Genomic DNA, 17,710 nt, shown 5'->3' with positions numbered 1-17,710 from the left:
GTTTTAATATATCTTAAAACATTTCTAAGTCACATTTCGTAACGTTTTTCCATTTTTATAAAATATATTTTTAAAACATCATTATATTATATTTAGTCATAAAATAAACAAAATTTATTACGTAAATTATAAAATTGTATATTTTTATTTTATACAGAAGCATACCATTAATTTATTATTTAATAATATTAAAAGAAAAATATTCCAGAGCTTGAAGTCACTGCATCATATATAAAGGTATTATGAACTGGTTTATATTGATTTGTAACAAATTTTATAACTTCTTGAGCTGCAAGGCCACCTAAAAATGCTGATACTGAATGCAACTCCGCTCCACCAAATCGACAAAATTCATGAACATAATCATCTTTTACCAATGGTCCACATCCCCATTCATTCAGCAGCTTTGTTATGCATGCCTAGACAAAAAGGGCAATTATATAATAATATTTATATTCTTTCCTATTAAAATAATTATTTTATATGAAACATACTTTAAGCTTAACTATATCAGGTTCTACTTGATCATCAAATTCTCCAGGATATGAATTATATTCTGTTTGAAATTTTTCAACCCCCCTAAGAACAACATAATAAATCATCATACTCTCAGGATTTTCTAAACATTGCACTAAAAAGAGTAGAAAATTATTAATTACTAATTTATATCACTCACAGGATGCTTAATATTTTGAAAATTATACAATTATTTTTAATCATTCTGCTTCCAAATTTTATAAGTTATTATATAGTACCTATATTGCTTGCATCAAAAATTTTAGAATCATATTCATCTGCGATACACGTTCCCCTTTGGACGTGTATGTTCAAAGCATGTCTGCAGAACAACTTGACATCTCTTTCAGAAATGGAATCTGAAGACTTTCCTAATTGTCGTAACAGTTGCAATGTACGTCGCCATACTGCTTCTGCATCAACTATCGCTTGTTTGTGATATCTATAATAAACAAATTTACCTAAATATACTAGAAAAACGACATCTTTATAATAAATGTCTTATAATAAAGAATCTCACATTTGCTGAAATGTTATATATTTTTCCGTATCTGCTGTCATATCTGGCAAAGTACCTTTTAAAGGTAATAATCCACCTCCCTCATTTTCAACAAAATCTTTTATTGCTTTAGCTATAATCCAAAATGAACTACTCTAAAAGTATATTAAATTAGTTTAAGGTAATATTATTCACTTGCATGATAATACTTTTTTGTTATACCTTAGCTGTTAAATTGATGCATTTATCATCATTAAGAATATTCATTACATTCTCTGGAATCTCAGTACATCCTACACATGTATTAACAGCTTTAATAGCTTCTTCAAAATTTTCTTCACTATTTGCAGTATCATTCTCATCTCTTCTCATTCCTTCTTTTATCATTTCTTTTAATTGACTTTTTTCTTTGTAAGTTTTTGGTAATTCCCCATTATTTAGAATCCAATTTTCTAAAAATTTGTACAATATAACTAAGTATGGTATATGAGAGTGATCTTTAAAACTCAGTTCATCTAAATTTATAGAATCAAGATGCTTCTTTAATGTCTCAAATGGTTTATCTAAACGCAAATCTGGAGTTTCATTGTCTGGATGTGTTTCTATGATTGTATGTTCCTTTATTTGAATTCTCATATATGCAATAAATCCTATACTTCTACATACTATTAAAGGTATGTTTAATTCCCAAAGCCTTTGTGACAGAAGAATTAAAGATCTGAAAATTTTTTCTTTTAAAACATATAATTTGAAATAAGTCAAGTTCCTATAATAATTTATTATTTATAATGATTCTTACTTTTCAACTAACGAAGTAGCTACAACAACAGTAAAATTGTTGAAAAAGTCAGGACTATTGCATAAAATTTCTTCAGGTTCCTCATCTATATAATCACCTCTAACATCAGAATTTAATTCTAACAACATTTGCGTTGCTACCTGTGCTCTTGATTTCCCTATACAGTCTGCTTCTAGAAAGAAACTATTTAAAAATACACATTAAATAAATTTAAAATATTTTGATACAACTCTTTTATATATAATTATTAACATATCTGCATACATACTTTGCCCCAATATCTTCATTAGTAACCTTTTTTCCATCTACGATTGTAAATGCTCCAATGCCTGGTAAGACTAAGGATTTTAAAATTTCTGTACCAAGGCCTGTAGCATTTATGACACAAACATGTGCACTTTCTAACGCAGTTTGACCATGATCACCCCATAACCTATATGTTGATATTATTAATATATTAGTATTATAACTAAATTAATAAAATTTAATTATTCGTCAGGCTGATAAATGAAAATTATTTTATTATAAATATACAATTACTTCCAATTACCTTTCTGATCCTGAAATAGGATAGGTTATATATATCTATATATGTATATGTATAAAATTTATACCTTAATTGTCTATCATATTTTCTATTTCTTTCAGATTGTTCTGGTGATTTCGGTGCTGGTGATGCCATAAGGATAGACTAATAAAAATGGAACAATAATACAACACTTTAGTTCAGATGGATTACACTTTTGATCGAACTATCAAACTGACATACACAAAACAACCATAAGCGCAAGTTTACTTATAAACTTTCGCAAATCGTCATGAATAAAACAGTTTCATAGATAGAACATCATATGAAAAAAAAAAAGTAACCCTTTACAAACTGAAAAGTTCACTTTTAAATTTTATTGTACGATTTATTGAAATAAATAGTAATTAACCTCCACACGTATATTATTGCAGTTGTAATACTGAGTTATTGCAGATAAAATAATCATATATATCACGTTGATTAAATTGATGTATATGTATGTGTTTGGTACATATAATTTATACTCCTGACAAATATAAACAATATTGTATGTAATTTATATTTTGTCGTAAACCTCATTTATTATGTTGCGGGTTGATCGTATATCGTACACCATGCTTTTGAACGAAAAGTTTAAAGTTATTTTTATTGCATTATGAAAATTTTCATTTCTTTACAGAAATGGTAGGTAATTAAAATATTGAAATGCAATCAAAAACATATCTTCAATTAACTTTGGCAATAATTAAACCACATGTTGTTAAATCTCCTTTTGTGCTTCAGGTAAGAGGACATAACCTAAATTTAATGCAAATTTGAGATATATATACAAATGTATACTTTTAAACGGCAGCAAAATAGGGTTGGTGGAACAGTTGATTTCCATTGCTGAATAAGATTATGGTAATATTTAAATATTATTGTAATTTCAGAAAATTCGAGATTCAATAATTGACAATAACTTAAAAATTGTCAGATCACGCAGAACAATAATTACTCAAAAAGAAGCGGTGTTATTTTATGAAGAACACAAAGAAAAGTTCTTTTACAATCGTCTTCTGACATTTATGTGTAGTGGCCCATCAGATATCTATATTTTAACAGATCACAATGCTATTGCTAAATGGAGACAATTAATGGGTCCTACAAAAGTTTATCAGGCACAATATACTGCCCGTGATACAATTCGAGGAATGTATGGTCTATCAGATACAAGAAATGCAACGCATGGTTCTGGTATATTCTTCATTTTATAAGTCCTCATCTATGTTATTTGTGTATAATATAAAAAAGTGTTCTTTTAGATTCAGTTGCATCTGCAGAGAGAGAAATAAGAATATTCTTTAGTGATTTTAATTTTAAGAAATGGTACGAACATGATGAAAAATATTATAATTTAGGTCAAATTCATTTTGATCCAGTAGCTTTTGTACATACTATTAACACGAATTTCCCTAATAAAGAACAAATTACAAAGTAAATATTGTAAATAAAGTATTACTAAATATTTAATAATATAGAATTTTACAAAAGTTGTGTATATTATATACAGTTATTAAATATAAATATACATACATATATATGTATATCTATATATATTATGTATAATAATTCAGCACCTGACGAAGAAATACCTTCAATATTTAGGAACAATAAAATAAGTTGATATAAATGTATATTTCGCAATCTTATTTTTGGTTTACTCTTTACTAGAGATTTAATAGAAGCACCCTTTACTTTTATACGAACTTATCAAGGATTAATCTTGATTTTCTCATATTACCTTTTTATATTTAATTATGTATTATCATTAATAAATAATATTTGAAGTTATTAGACATTAAACTTAGTTTCTAAATATACAAATAGAATCGATATACTTTCTTTTTAGGGATATTGGTCAAAAGGTTTCTTCTTATTCTTTGGTTAAATAAGTAGTTAGTTGAATAATCAAGTATACAAGTATTTCAATTGAAAAAAGAAAACTGTTATACGTATATGAACTTATGTCATCACTTTCGAGTGCTGCTAAAAAGCATTTCGTAACTATATCTTTAATTCTTTATAAAACTTCATCAGTTTTTGAGAGAAGCTTTTAGGATATTAATGTTTGATTTGATGAACTTTACAAATTGGCAAAGCTCCATTGAAAAATGAGGGAAAATAATTCCTGTTTCTTATACATTAAATTATATAACTGTATATAAAAAAATAACAATTTAAGCATTCATTTTTACATAAACTTTTGGTCTTGAGAAAACTTTTATCCCTTCTTCTAATTTGTTCAGTTGTTTCTCTATTTCAATTTTTCGTCGCTGCGCCCTAAGGGTATCCACTTTTATAGGCATCATATTTAATTCAGTTACATAATCTTGATAATCTAGAACAGTAATATTAATTTAAATAAACCATGATTTTACTTTAAAAAACTTAATTTTTAAATTACATACTCTTTTTTAACATTTGCAATGTCTCCTTACGCTCATTATCAGGTAATGGAACATGTCCATTTGGACAATTAGGATCCAATTCTTCTATTTTAGCTCTATGTACCCTTTCTTGAATTTCCTTTCTGTTCTTAATATACCTAATCAAATAGTTTTTCAACATAAATGTTTTAGTCAGAAGATTTAAAATCTAAGAAATAAAATTAAAAGTAGTACGTAAAAATTATAGATTATTGATATAATAATTGCTATTTGTAGTAAAAAATATAAGAAAAAAATCAAATCAATGAATAATAATAAATATATGTATAATACATATTTACATACTTTGGAACTACACCCATGCGATAATTTGTAGGAAGATTGTTATTATTACTATTATTATTGGTGTTGTTATTCATTTGGGTTGCTATCTTATTAGTTACAGTGGTATGTTCTTTGTTTAATTTAATAAAATTTACTTCTTCTTTAGATAATACAAATTTGGAACTTTTTGTATCATTTTTAGCTTGTGTATTTTTTTCAACAACTCGAATATCCCCTTGATCTAAAGGTGAATTTGTTATACTTCTTGAAGATACATTAATTTCTTCATTTGTATTATCTTTATTTATTGATTCATAACGATTTAAATATTTTTTTGAAGGGTACCTACACAGAGAAATTATTATTAGCAAACTTTAGACTACTATAATAACAATAATAATGATAATTAGCTGTACACAAAAATAGAAAATAAAATAACTCTGAATAAAATACACAAATATACGTACTTAACTACTCCTTCAGAAAATAGATCATCAATTTCCTGTGTGTCCAGTGTCTGAATACCTTGATTTCTAACTTTAATTTGAACCTTTGTATCATTTTCATTATCTCCAATTGATTTATATGAAAAATTAGGATTTGATGAAATATTTTCATGTAATTTCTGCGTACATTTATGTAATCCTTTATTTTCCTTCTTTCTTTCTTTAATTAATAAATTATTACTTGTTGAATGTATTGTCTTTTTCATAAAAATATTATCTTTGTCTAATGTTGAGGCACTTATTTTCTTACATAATTCTTGATGCTGATCTAATTTACTATTTACACTTGTATTCACATTATCATGTTTTTTTGTTCGAAGATTTGTATCAACTTTTGATAAAACATTATTATTTTGATTATTACCATAATTATTATTATTAATTTTTCCACGGTTGGATATTTGTGATTTTTGTACATCTTTTGTTCCTTTATTAATATGTAAGTGATCTATACGACGAAGATTTTTGACATTTTCATGTATGAAATTTTTTCCTTTTACTGATTCTAAAAAAGAAAATATTAATTACTAAATAATTTGCAATAAAAATATAGATAACAATGATTACAAATACTAGTAAATATAAAATTATTATTTTAATATTAATAAATAATTTTGTAAAAGACATACTTGAATCAGGAAAAATGCCTTTTAGCGTTGTCATGTCCAATTGTTATTTAATACTACTGCCTAAAAGTGATATATTTTCTTCCTTCGTTAATCCATAAAATAAACAATTACGATTGTAATATTTCCAACTGAATAATTTTTAATGCATAATTTCCTTTACTATTAGCGTTACTAAATAAACAATGTTGTTTATAACTCGAAATATACAATATATAAAAATAATTAGAAAAACAGTATAGCCAACACAATTATTAAATTTACTCTGCTGAGAATTCGTATAAGGTATTGAAGATCATTTTTGTATCCATTTTATGAAAATATACAAAATAATTCTTAGAAGAAAACCTAATTGTGATCATTTTAAATGAACAAAAAAGAGATTGTATAAAAAGATGTTTACCTAATTAATGAGACTATTATTCAGTAATATATTTTTATTAAAACGGATCAGAACATTCAGAAAGCACATTTGCTTTTTTTTTTTTTTTTTTTATGAGATTACACAATGGTTTTACATGAATTGATTTCTTAAATAATTTTGTCATAATTATAACATATGTATTTATAATACGATACACATTGCAATCATTGTTTATAGTTTATCCAACGTGTTGAATTGATTGAAGTAAATAAAACCACGTGATCAGGATCCAGATGAAACAGGATTGCTTTACAATCTTGAGATATTATAAAATAGAAATACTCCGAAATAGCTTTTGAAGAATGTCTTCCTTCGATGAAAACTACAACTTTGCATACTGAAGGAAAAAATAAACTATAAAATAGGAAATATAAAATTACATTCTTGAATGTTAGATTTCTAAGTAGAGAAACCGGACATATTCGTCAAACTAACTTCAGAAAATATATCTCTTAATCTTTAATCAAACATATCAAATTAGGAAGCACAGATAAATCTTTTCTACAATAACGAATACAAATCTGTTCTTGAAAATCATAATTTGTTAGTAACTATAGACTAGCCACGATCGTTGCACCGATATATGACTGCACCGGCCAATAACTAGAGCTTCATATACCTTGTGACCAATATCTTTTCCCCTAATAACTTAATTCGTTAAATTGACTACAGTACATTTGCTTCATCTTTAAATTAATTTTGATAGAATAAAACCTTATATATATATTATATTCAAGTTAAAAGGATTATTGTATATAATAAAAAAAATATTAGTGGAAGATATATTATTCAGATCACTTTTTATTATAATTTTTTAGATAATAAAATTTTATTATTTTGTATTGTTTTAGTTACTGCGTTAATAAAAATATTTATATATTAAAATAAAATTAAAAATGAAGCTACCTTTAAAGTAGTACAATTTATTATTTTTTATACTCATCTTTACTCGAAAATACAATTAGAAACAATAATACCAGATTATATCAGTAATTATGATGAAATTTATATATGCAAAATATATATGTATTTCAAACTATATACTTTCTGTGACTTATTGTATATTATATATTTTATATAAATAATTGATTACAAAATGATTTATCAAATATGTCATCAATTTTTAAAAATTGTTATTTGAAAGTAAATTATGTAAAAAACGAAATTAACTATAGAATATAAACGACACATGATCATGTATTTAGAGTTAGACTTGCGAAAATACCAGTATAGCTTCTTTACTTAAATTGATTTTAACATTTTAACAATTATTAAAGAAAGTGAATGAAATATAAATAATAACACGTGCGAACGCTTTGATTTAAAAAAAGTACTTTAAAAACTGCACGGTATCCTTTCACTTATTCTCTATATCTTATCATTTAAAATTTCCATTTCCCTGATATACCCTTACATCGATTTTTACATTATTATGTCATCTTTAAATAAATAAGTTATAAAATCTCTTTTTTAAATAGATATAATACAAGTTGTAATTGTTTAATCAAATAAAATAACATTGTTTGATACGTTAAGTTTTGATGGTCTTTTGGAACAGCGTCTATACTAAGTGACTTTAGCCGTTTGAAGATGGATAGTTTACCGTGCAGACATCAATTTACGGTATAGGCTTGAGACAAAGCGTAGGGTAAAAATAATATTTTTTCTGCAAGATCAATTATTCAATTGCCAATTGGACAATAAAATAACAAAATAGTGCGTTTGACAATTAATTAATTTCACTCATTTATCGACAGTGGTGTTAATTCATAGCTGTAATCTTGACAGACGTTTTATACTTGTGAAAATTTCTGTTGCCGACGCAATTTTATATTTTTATTACAATTTTATTACAGGTAAATCATGAGAACAATTTCTGACTTAAGCTTATTCTTAGAATTTCTATTATTTTTAAGTATTTTATGATATACTTGTATTATTTTCGAAAAAAGGGATTGTATGTCAAACCATCGTCTTTTGTTGCGTTAGCCAATTACACAGAAAATGTTTTCCCGCCATATTAGTAAAACTTGTTTCGGGTATGAAATTTTTAATAAATATTAGTTTTAACCTTTAGTAGAAATGAAAACTTTTATGTCACGTTTCGAATATACTTATACTATCTTCCTTTACGATTGTTAAAATTAGTTGAAATAAAATTTTATTTATTTTAAAAGGATAATTTTATTATTATTTAACAATTATATCTCAATAATATCCTGTCTATTTAATATGTCAATAATACTAATAATGAAGTGTTATAATATAACATAACATGTAGTATGGTTATATGAAAATTTTCTGCTTAATAAACAACTACGAATAAAGATTGTTATACTTGAAATATTTTTTCATACATAGAGAATGTTATTAATAATTAAAATTCAAGCTCCATAATAAATAATTTATACATAGATTTTTAAAAGAAAGAATGATAATATTGTAAATATTAATCTAAATAATTAATTATCGATTTCAATTGTAATTTAAGTATTTAGTGGATACATAATTGTAATATTAATATTAAGAGAAAAACATATTCTTAGAAGCTATGTATTACGAGCAAGTATTTCTTCTCGTAATAAAACAATGATTTCTAATATACCTAAACATTATAGTTCAAATACCTTGAAAGAAAGAATTATTTGATCACCTTTACATTTTAACAATTATAATAATAGTTAGATATGAATAAATAATATTTAGATATAATGTGTAATTTGACATCAATTGAAATTGTCATAGTTTATTATATATATTACATTGAAATTTTATAGTTACATAAATAAACTTTCTGCAAAGATGAGTAATACAGTAGAAAATGGAAGTGGTGATAATGTATCAAAGAAAAAAACTATTGAAGGTATATATCAAAAAAAGTCTCAGTTGGAACATATTTTACTACGTCCCGATACTTATATTGGTTCTGTTGAACCAATGACGGAAATGATGTGGATTTATGATAAAGAAAAAGAATCAATGGTACAAAAAGAAATAAAATATGTTCCGGGATTGTACAAAATATTTGATGAAATATTAGTAAATGCGGCAGATAATAAACAGAGGGATCCTAAAATGGATACAATTAAAATTGAAATTGATCCGTAAGAAATATTTAATATCTATTACGAAATGGATAATATATAATAATAATTATATGAATTATAAAATGAACAATAAATGATAAAATTAATGAATAATAAATTTTATTTGTAGAAAAAGTAATGTTATATCTGTATGGAATAATGGTAAAGGCATTCCAGTGGTAATTCATAAAGAGGAAAATATGTATGTTCCTACAATGATATTTGGTCATTTGTTAACATCATCTAATTATGATGATGAAGAAGAGAAAGTAACAGGTGGTAGAAATGGCTATGGTGCCAAATTGTGTAATATTTTTAGTCATCGCTTTACTGTGGAAACTGCATCTAAGGAATACAAAAAATGTTTAAAACAAGTAATTATCTTATAAAAACATTTGAAATATTTGTTTTATAGTAATATGTGTCTGTAATTATTTAAAATAAATATTTATAGACGTGGAATAATAATATGGGAAGTGCAAGTGAGCCTAGGATTAAAGACTTTTCTGGCGAAGATTTTACAAAAGTCATATTTTCACCAGATCTATCAAAATTTAAAATGCAGTCTTTGGATGATGACATAGTTGCTCTAATGTCTAGAAGAGCCTATGATGTAGCAGCTTCAACTAGAGGTGTTAAAGTCTATCTTAATGGTACTAAGATTCCTGTCAAAAATTTCAAGGACTATGTTGATTTCTATATCAAAGGTAGAGAAGATGAAGTTGGTAATCCTTTAAAAGTTGTATATGAAAGTTGTGGAGCTCGCTGGGAAATAGCCGTTGCTTTATCTGACAAGGGTTACCAGCAAATGTCTTTTGTAAACAGTATTGCAACAACAAAGGTAATAGATATGATGAAATAGAATAGATAAAATTAATGTTTATGTATAAAAAATTGAACAAACTCTTTTGCAAATAGGGTGGTCGACATGTAGATCATGTCTCAGAATTAATAGTGAAACAATTAACAGAAACATTAAAAAAGAAAAATAAGGGTGGAGTAGCAATTAAACCATTCCAAATAAAAAATCATTTGTGGATTTTTGTTAATTGTCTTATTAATAATCCCACATTTGATTCACAAACTAAAGAGAATATGACATTGCAACCTAAAAGTTTTGGATCAAAGTGCACACTTAGTGAGAAATTTATTACAGCTGTAATTATTAAAATGCAATTTTATTATTAATATAATACTTGTCTACATATGTATTAAGTTTTAATTTATACTCAGGTAACGAAAATCGGAATTGTAGAAGCAGTTTTGACATGGGCAAAATTTAAAGCCGATAGTCAGTTACAAAAATTGGGCCCCAAGTCGAAACAAAGAAAATTGCAAGGTAAATTTCATGTATATTCATATGATTCAAGTAATTTTAGTTATTTATATAATCTTGTATTTCAGGTATACCAAAATTGGAAGATGCTAATGACGCTGGAACTAACAAATCATTAGAATGTACACTTATATTAACTGAGGGAGATTCAGCCAAAACCATGGCTGTATCTGGACTTGCGGCGATAGGTAGAGATAAATATGGTATATTTCCTTTAAGAGGTAAATAATACAAACGTCATGTAAGTGAAAATTACTTAAATTATATATGATACTATTTATAAATGTTTACAACTTTAGGTAAAATTTTGAACGTAAGAGAAGCAACACATAAACAGATTTTGGAAAATGCAGAAATTAATAATTTAATAAAAATTCTTGGGCTCCAGTATAAAAAGAAATATGAAACTCGAGATGATTTAAAAACATTACGTTATGGAAAAATGATGATAATGACTGATCAGGATCAGGTTAATTTTCTATTAAATTTTACATTTCCATGTGCATATTTTAATTGCCTAATAACATAATTTTGTCAAATGTATTTATTAGGATGGTTCCCATATCAAAGGCCTATTAATTAATTTTATTCATCATAATTGGCCGTCATTATTGAAATTAAATTTCGTAGAGGAATTTATTACACCTATTGTTAAAGCTTCAAAAGGAAATCAAATATTAAGTTTCTTTTCAATGCCAGAATTCCATAAATGGAAGTCAGAAACGGAAAATTTTCATACCTACAGAATTAAGTACTACAAAGGTTTGTATTTCTATTATTTTACAAATTTTGTTGTCTTTTTGTTTGGGATACATAAAAAGATCTGTTACTTATAGGTTTGGGTACTTCCACTGCTAAGGAAGCAAAAGAATATTTTGAAAATATGACTAGACATAGAATTCGATTTAGATATGATGGAGATCAAGATGATCAGAACATTATCATGGCTTTCAGTAAGAAATGTGTTGATCAACGTAAAGATTGGTTAATGAACCATATGGATGAAACAAAGAGAAGAAAGGAAATTGGTCTCGGAGAACGCTTTCTGTACGAAAAGGATACACGCACTGTGTCCTTTTCTGACTTTATTAATGTAGAATTGGTTTTATACAGTAACTATGACAATGTTCGGTCTATACCAAATATGATCGATGGTTTTAAACCTGGACAAAGGAAAGTATTATATACATGTTTAAAGCGTAATGACAAGCGTGAAGTAAAAGTTGCACAATTAGCTGGTTCTGTAGCTGAACATTCAGCATATCATCATGGCGAAATTTCTCTTATGTCAACTATAATTAATCTCGCACAAAATTTCGTAGGAAGTAATAATATAAATTTACTACAACCAATTGGTCAATTTGGTACGAGACTCGCCGGAGGAAAGGATGCAGCGAGTCCTCGTTACATTTTCACAATGCTCAGGTATACATGAAATTGCATATACAGAATGTCTGTTTTATCTGAACAAAGTAGAGTATCTCATGAAGAACTAAAGTATAAAAGAAATGTTTTTGTAAATGATATTTGGCATAATTAAGGACATATAATATAAATTGTTTTTCCTCTAAAATAAACAATCTCTCTTAAAGCATTTTTTTAATACTTTCAGTTTTTTTATTATCTCATCAAAATAAAATAGATATTTTGTACAAGAAACAGTCTATATATATGTAATCTCCTCTGTTATTCACAGTCCATTAGCAAGATATATATTTCACAAACATGATGATCCTTTATTAAAACATGAATATGATGATAATCAAAAAATTGAACCTGTCTTTTATGTACCAACTATACCAATGGTATTAGTGAATGGTGCTGATGGTATTGGTACTGGATGGATGACAAAGATACCAAATTATAATCCTAGAGAAATAATTGAAAATTTATTTAGAATGATGGATGGTGCTGATCCAAAACCAATGGTAACATTTATTTAAAATACTTTTTTAACATTCATTGTACATGTATTTTACTGTATTTTGTCACATTTTCTACAGGTACCATATTATAAAAACTTTAAAGGAGTCATAGAAAGTTGTGGAGATTATAGATATGTTATTAATGGAGAAATCTCAGTGATAGCACCAGATAAAGTTGAAATTACTGAGCTTCCAGTTGGGACGTGGACTCAAACATATAAAGAAACAGTATTGGAACCAATGTTACATGGAACTGAGAAAATCCCAGCTATTATTACGTAAATATAATTGTTATTTTAGTATCAGTGCTAAAGATAAATGATAAAAAGATATTTATTACTTGTTTTCCCTTACATTATTATAGTGATTACAAGGAATATAATACAGATACAGCTGTACACTTTATAATAATGCTAAATCGTGATAAGTTATTAGAACTAGAAAGAGATGGTCTTCATAAAGCATTTAAATTGCAAACAACAACAACAGTTACATCTATGGTAAAAGGCAAATAATATATTTAAGGTACTTAAAACTCAAACTCATTTATAATAAATTCATTTTTGCAGTGTGCTTTTGATGAGAATCTATGTCTACAAAAATATGATAGTGTTCTTCAGATTTTAAAAGGTTTTTACAAAGTAAGGTTAGAAACGTATCATAAAAGAAAAGAATATCTGGAAGGTATATTACAAGCAGAGGCATCTAAACTTTCAAACCAAGCACGATTCATTCTAGAAAAATGTGATGGTACTATAGTAATAGAAAATAAAAAAAGGAAAGATATGATTGCTGAATTAATTAGGCGAGAATATGAATCAGATCCAGTCTTGGCCTGGAAGTTATCACAAAACAGGGAAGAAGTTTTAGTAAGTATTGTATCTTTATTTTAAAATAACGTATTTGAAATGTATTAAAATTTAATTGTTATGCAACGTTAGGAAGCTCAAGTAAGTAATAAAAAGAAACAAAAACATTTATTACAACTATAATTCTTATTTTACTCTAAATATTTAATATGCAAATTTCTATAACATATTGATAGGAAGAAGTAGCAGAAAATGTTGATGAAGAATCGGCTACATCATCTACAGCTATTGGAAAAGAGAACTACGATTATTTACTAGGAATGACATTGTGGTGTTTAACGAAAGAAAAGAAAGATGAACTATTACGTCAAAAAGACGATAAATTAGCAGAATTGAAAAAGTTACAAGCTCGTACACCTATTTCTTTATGGAAAGAGGATTTAGATAACTTGTTGGTTCAATTGAATAGAGTAAGAGTAACTTCTTTTTATTTTTGATAAGATAATATTTAGTTTTTCTCATATATATTATATTTTACTATAGTTAGAAGAAAAAGAACGAAAAGAAGAGCAGAAGTCTAAACAATGTATTAAAAAACCACCCTCAAAGTATTACACTTTTGATGATATTCGTCGAATAGTACCCATAATTGATACTGAATTAAAAAGAAAGATTGAAAAAGCAGAAATTGTATCGAAGGATAAAAAGGAGGGCATAAAGAAACATCAAAGGGTAAATGAAGTACACATTATTAAGTCTTTTCTTTTTTTAATAAAATCGCTTCTATATTTTTTGTGGAAATATAATATAACGTTTTATGTAATATAATAGGTAAAAAAAGAACCAATAGAAGATAAAGATGAATTTGACATGTTGATTGAATCAAATGCCAAATCTATAGACGATAGATTGGGAAATTCTCCAGAAAAGATAGAAAAAAGAGCTGGTGGCAAAAAAAGTATATATGCTCATAGTTATAATAAAATAAAAAATTCTATGAAATTTATCAATAATAACCATTTACTATATTGATTAGGATTGAAACAAACAACATTACAATTTAAGTCCAAAGCGAAAAAAGAGAAAGACGACAAGAAGAAAGATAAAGATTCTGATAGTAATGATGATATTGATTTCGGCAGTATTTCTCCTCCTCCAGCACCTCGTACATCTCGTAGAGCAGCAGCAGGTATTAATTTCCATTTAATATTTGTCAAATTTATGTGTATTTTTAATATGCTAATATTTACGAAATTTGTTTTCAACGTTACAGCTAAAAAGAATTACAACTATAGTAGTGAAGAATCTTCTTCTAGTGATGAAATACTCAGTGTTTCTTCAGACATGGAGCAGTGAGTACTTTATTTATAATTATATAACGTTATATATACATACACAAGCAATAAATTCTCATTAAATTTATTTTTTAGTAAAACAAAACCTACTACAGCTGTCATTAATAGCGATTCTGATGATATTCTCAAAATACATAAGAAACGTAAGTAAATGTTACTGTTATGGACTATTAGTTGAACATATTAATTATATTGTTATATCGATACACTAATTTCATATAAAAATTATAATAATTATAGTTATATCTCTGTTCAAATAATAGCTAGTTCGGAAGAACTTTTTGATTCATTAGTTGGTAGTACTCCAGAAAAACAATCAACAAAAATTCCTGCAGCATCTAGCGAAGAATCACCTTCAATATTCTCACCTCCGATGAAAGGTAAAGTATTATTCAATATCTTATTAATTGTAAAATATTACATTTGGTACTGTTAGTTTTTGTTTACATATTTACAAAATATTTTATACAATGTCATTAATTTATATCTTCACTAATATTATACCTATCAATGTCACTAATATTATGCCTCATTATTTATGTTTTAGCTCCCGCTAAAAAGAAAACTGAAAATGGTGGAAAGGCAATGAAAAGGCAATTAAAGAAAAAAGTTGTGTCTTCCGATTCAGACTCGGAGGAAGTTATGTTTTCAAATAAACAAGCTCCCGTAAGTAACAATGCAATTGATAAATAACAAAATAAAAAATATTAATAATAATTTATGACATCACGAAAAAATAACGCAAAAAGACATTTATCAATATTTTAAATTCATTTGCTATTTAATTGCACAAAAATTATTTAATTATACAGGTAAAGAAAAGGAAGAAGAAGTCTGAGTCGGAGGAAGAAAGTATTCTTAGTGTAGTAGATAGTTCTCCGGTATCACCTCGAAAAACTGCCGGTCGTGCTCGTAAACCTGTTTCATATACTGTTTCGGATGATGATGAGGATGATTTCAACTGATTGATTTTGTACAATATTTTAAAGGCATAAGCAAATAAACACGATCTTAATAACGATCTGTGTGATCACATTTGATATAAATTTTAACAGATTTTGCCTTAATTAAGATCAAGGCATTACAATAATTTTATATGATATTGTACATACATATACTAGAATATATAAATTAGAATATTTTAAGAAAATTAAATTTTACAGTGGTAATTAAATAATATATGCATAGTGTGCAATGCGATAATACATTTGAGTCATGACTGACTGTATAACATTTGAGTATCTAAATATTTAAATAATATTCAATTTTAAAATATCTAGACTATCTCTGTATGTTAATTTTCTGGAGAAAAATATTTAAATACTCATTGTTTTATAAAAAAAATTAATAAAATATTTTTGCACATGTTAGAATATCAGCTCATTGGAAATTGAATAATGTGTGATTTGTTGCAAAACTCAGTATCAATTAAGAGAAACTTTTATTGTAATAATAATGTATATATATAGAATGAAAAATTTAGTTCATCTTCATAAAATACTTATTCACGCATTAACTATTACACATATTAACTAATGATCGCATACCTTCTATTAATAGTATTGGTATTGAATGAAAAATATAATTGATGTTCTGTGTATGCTTAATAACTACAAATGTAGAAATTCACAAACATACAACAGTAATGAAATTTTTGTATTTATAATACGGATAGACTATTGATTTAAACATCAAGACTCGTTGTATTAATTATAACTTAAATTTGTTTTTATTTATTTTTTCTTTTTGTATGTTGAATTAATTTTGGAACAAAACACATTTTTACAGACATCTAGCTGTGACATATCATTAATAAATAATGTACTTACCATAATATATGAAGGTAATTGTATTAATTAGCACATTCGTACGATTGATTATCTATATTCTGTGAACAAATTTTAATAAAGATAAATAATCTAATTAATCAAATAATACATAAAGAAAGAATATTAAATCTCCTTTTCAATATATGTTACTAAACATGTTAAAATTCTAATTTACAATATTTAAATATTGTTAAAAGTAATCTTTAAATATTGAAGTTATTTTAATTCTTTTTTTCTTAATACGGATATTATTTGTTTGTTCTATTATACCACTACATTTGTTCTCAATCAAATTTTTTTCAAGGAATTGATGTGTAGCTAATAATTTTAGCTGCACTACCTTTAAATTTTATAATTGCCAAAGCATTTTAATATGTTGAATTATTATTATCTAATAATTTACTGTACGGGATGAAATAAAATTGATTTAAAAATTCCAAATGAAAACTTACATTAAAAAACAGACAGTTTTTATTTAAAATATTTTCCATTGGAACTATTTTTTCAAAAATTCTAAGCGTACGTTTCAAACACATGAAACAGAAATGGATACATCATTGAACACAAAAATTTTTAAATAAATAAGTAGGTCAAAACGAGTTCATGCAATCTCCTAAGTTTTCATTAGTTGATTTTCTTTATAAAGATGTAGGTATAAAAATAAAATTAATGTTTAAAGAATCAAAATGGTCGATAGGCAGCGAAAAATACGAGGAAC

The 17,710-nt window shown here is 26.0% G+C and overlaps 4 protein-coding genes across 11 annotated transcripts; 2 read left to right on the top strand and 2 right to left on the bottom strand.

Annotated features, from left to right (window-relative positions):
• Positions 1-99: 99 nt before the first annotated feature.
• Positions 100-2,693, bottom strand: LOC132904826 (NEDD8-activating enzyme E1 regulatory subunit). Of its 3 annotated transcripts, XM_060955583.1 has the most exons (9): positions 2,584-2,693; positions 2,429-2,505; positions 2,083-2,247; positions 1,815-1,997; positions 1,238-1,733; positions 1,037-1,170; positions 756-958; positions 495-631; positions 100-419 (listed from the first exon to the last, which is right to left on the bottom strand). In XM_060955583.1, the coding sequence occupies exons 2-9, from the start codon at positions 2,494-2,496 to the stop codon at positions 189-191; spliced, it is 1,617 nt and encodes a 538-aa protein (XP_060811566.1). In that variant the 5' UTR covers positions 2,497-2,505; positions 2,584-2,693; the 3' UTR covers positions 100-188. The 3 variants fall into 3 exon arrangements, with proteins under 3 accessions (XP_060811566.1, XP_060811565.1, XP_060811567.1); XM_060955582.1 differs by having other exon boundaries at positions 2,429-2,670; XM_060955584.1 differs by lacking the exons at positions 2,429-2,505; positions 2,584-2,693 and having other exon boundaries at positions 1,815-1,986; positions 2,083-2,222.
• A 197-nt stretch (positions 2,694-2,890) lies between these two features.
• LOC132904850 (nucleoside diphosphate kinase 6-like) lies at positions 2,891-4,034 on the top strand. 3 transcript variants are annotated; one of them, XM_060955637.1, is made up of 4 exons: positions 2,909-3,027; positions 3,127-3,205; positions 3,276-3,579; positions 3,648-4,034. In XM_060955637.1, exons 2-4 carry the CDS (start codon positions 3,176-3,178, stop codon positions 3,821-3,823), a joined length of 510 nt encoding a protein of 169 aa, XP_060811620.1. In that variant the 5' UTR covers positions 2,909-3,027; positions 3,127-3,175; the 3' UTR covers positions 3,824-4,034. The 3 variants fall into 3 exon arrangements, with proteins under 3 accessions (XP_060811621.1, XP_060811620.1, XP_060811619.1); XM_060955638.1 differs by lacking the exon at positions 3,127-3,205 and having other exon boundaries at positions 2,891-3,027; XM_060955636.1 differs by lacking the exon at positions 3,127-3,205 and having other exon boundaries at positions 2,987-3,126.
• Positions 3,721-7,173, bottom strand: LOC132904832 (probable serine/threonine-protein kinase DDB_G0283337). Of its 3 annotated transcripts, none has more exons than XM_060955596.1 (6): positions 6,632-7,173; positions 6,232-6,291; positions 5,564-6,107; positions 5,118-5,441; positions 4,794-4,930; positions 3,721-4,723 (listed from the first exon to the last, which is right to left on the bottom strand). In XM_060955596.1, exons 2-6 carry the CDS (start codon positions 6,263-6,265, stop codon positions 4,563-4,565), a joined length of 1,200 nt encoding a protein of 399 aa, XP_060811579.1. In that variant the 5' UTR covers positions 6,266-6,291; positions 6,632-7,173; the 3' UTR covers positions 3,721-4,562. The 3 variants fall into 3 exon arrangements, with proteins under 3 accessions (XP_060811579.1, XP_060811580.1, XP_060811578.1); XM_060955597.1 differs by having other exon boundaries at positions 6,232-6,287; positions 6,808-7,173; XM_060955595.1 differs by lacking the exon at positions 6,632-7,173 and having other exon boundaries at positions 6,232-6,486.
• Positions 7,174-8,231: 1,058 nt separating this feature from the next.
• Positions 8,232-16,858, top strand: LOC132904811 (DNA topoisomerase 2). 2 transcript variants are annotated; one of them, XM_060955525.1, is made up of 23 exons: positions 8,232-8,508; positions 9,430-9,756; positions 9,869-10,112; positions 10,193-10,579; positions 10,657-10,896; positions 10,972-11,077; positions 11,143-11,295; positions 11,374-11,543; positions 11,626-11,836; positions 11,911-12,499; positions 12,771-13,002; positions 13,078-13,277; positions 13,364-13,499; positions 13,569-13,868; positions 14,045-14,278; positions 14,352-14,540; positions 14,640-14,766; positions 14,845-14,997; positions 15,082-15,160; positions 15,239-15,306; positions 15,427-15,543; positions 15,711-15,829; positions 15,976-16,858. In XM_060955525.1, exons 2-23 carry the CDS (start codon positions 9,455-9,457, stop codon positions 16,126-16,128), a joined length of 4,509 nt encoding a protein of 1,502 aa, XP_060811508.1. In that variant the 5' UTR covers positions 8,232-8,508; positions 9,430-9,454; the 3' UTR covers positions 16,129-16,858. The 2 variants fall into 2 exon arrangements, with proteins under 2 accessions (XP_060811508.1, XP_060811507.1); XM_060955524.1 differs by having other exon boundaries at positions 13,569-13,877.
• Positions 16,859-17,710: the final 852 nt, after the last annotated feature.

This window comes from Bombus pascuorum, chromosome 3, assembly GCF_905332965.1.
Source record: "Bombus pascuorum chromosome 3, iyBomPasc1.1, whole genome shotgun sequence".
Classification (NCBI taxonomy): Eukaryota; Metazoa; Arthropoda; class Insecta; order Hymenoptera; family Apidae; genus Bombus; species Bombus pascuorum.
Note: the sequence above shows the minus strand (reverse complement) of the source record. Positions and strands in the feature narration are given on the sequence as shown.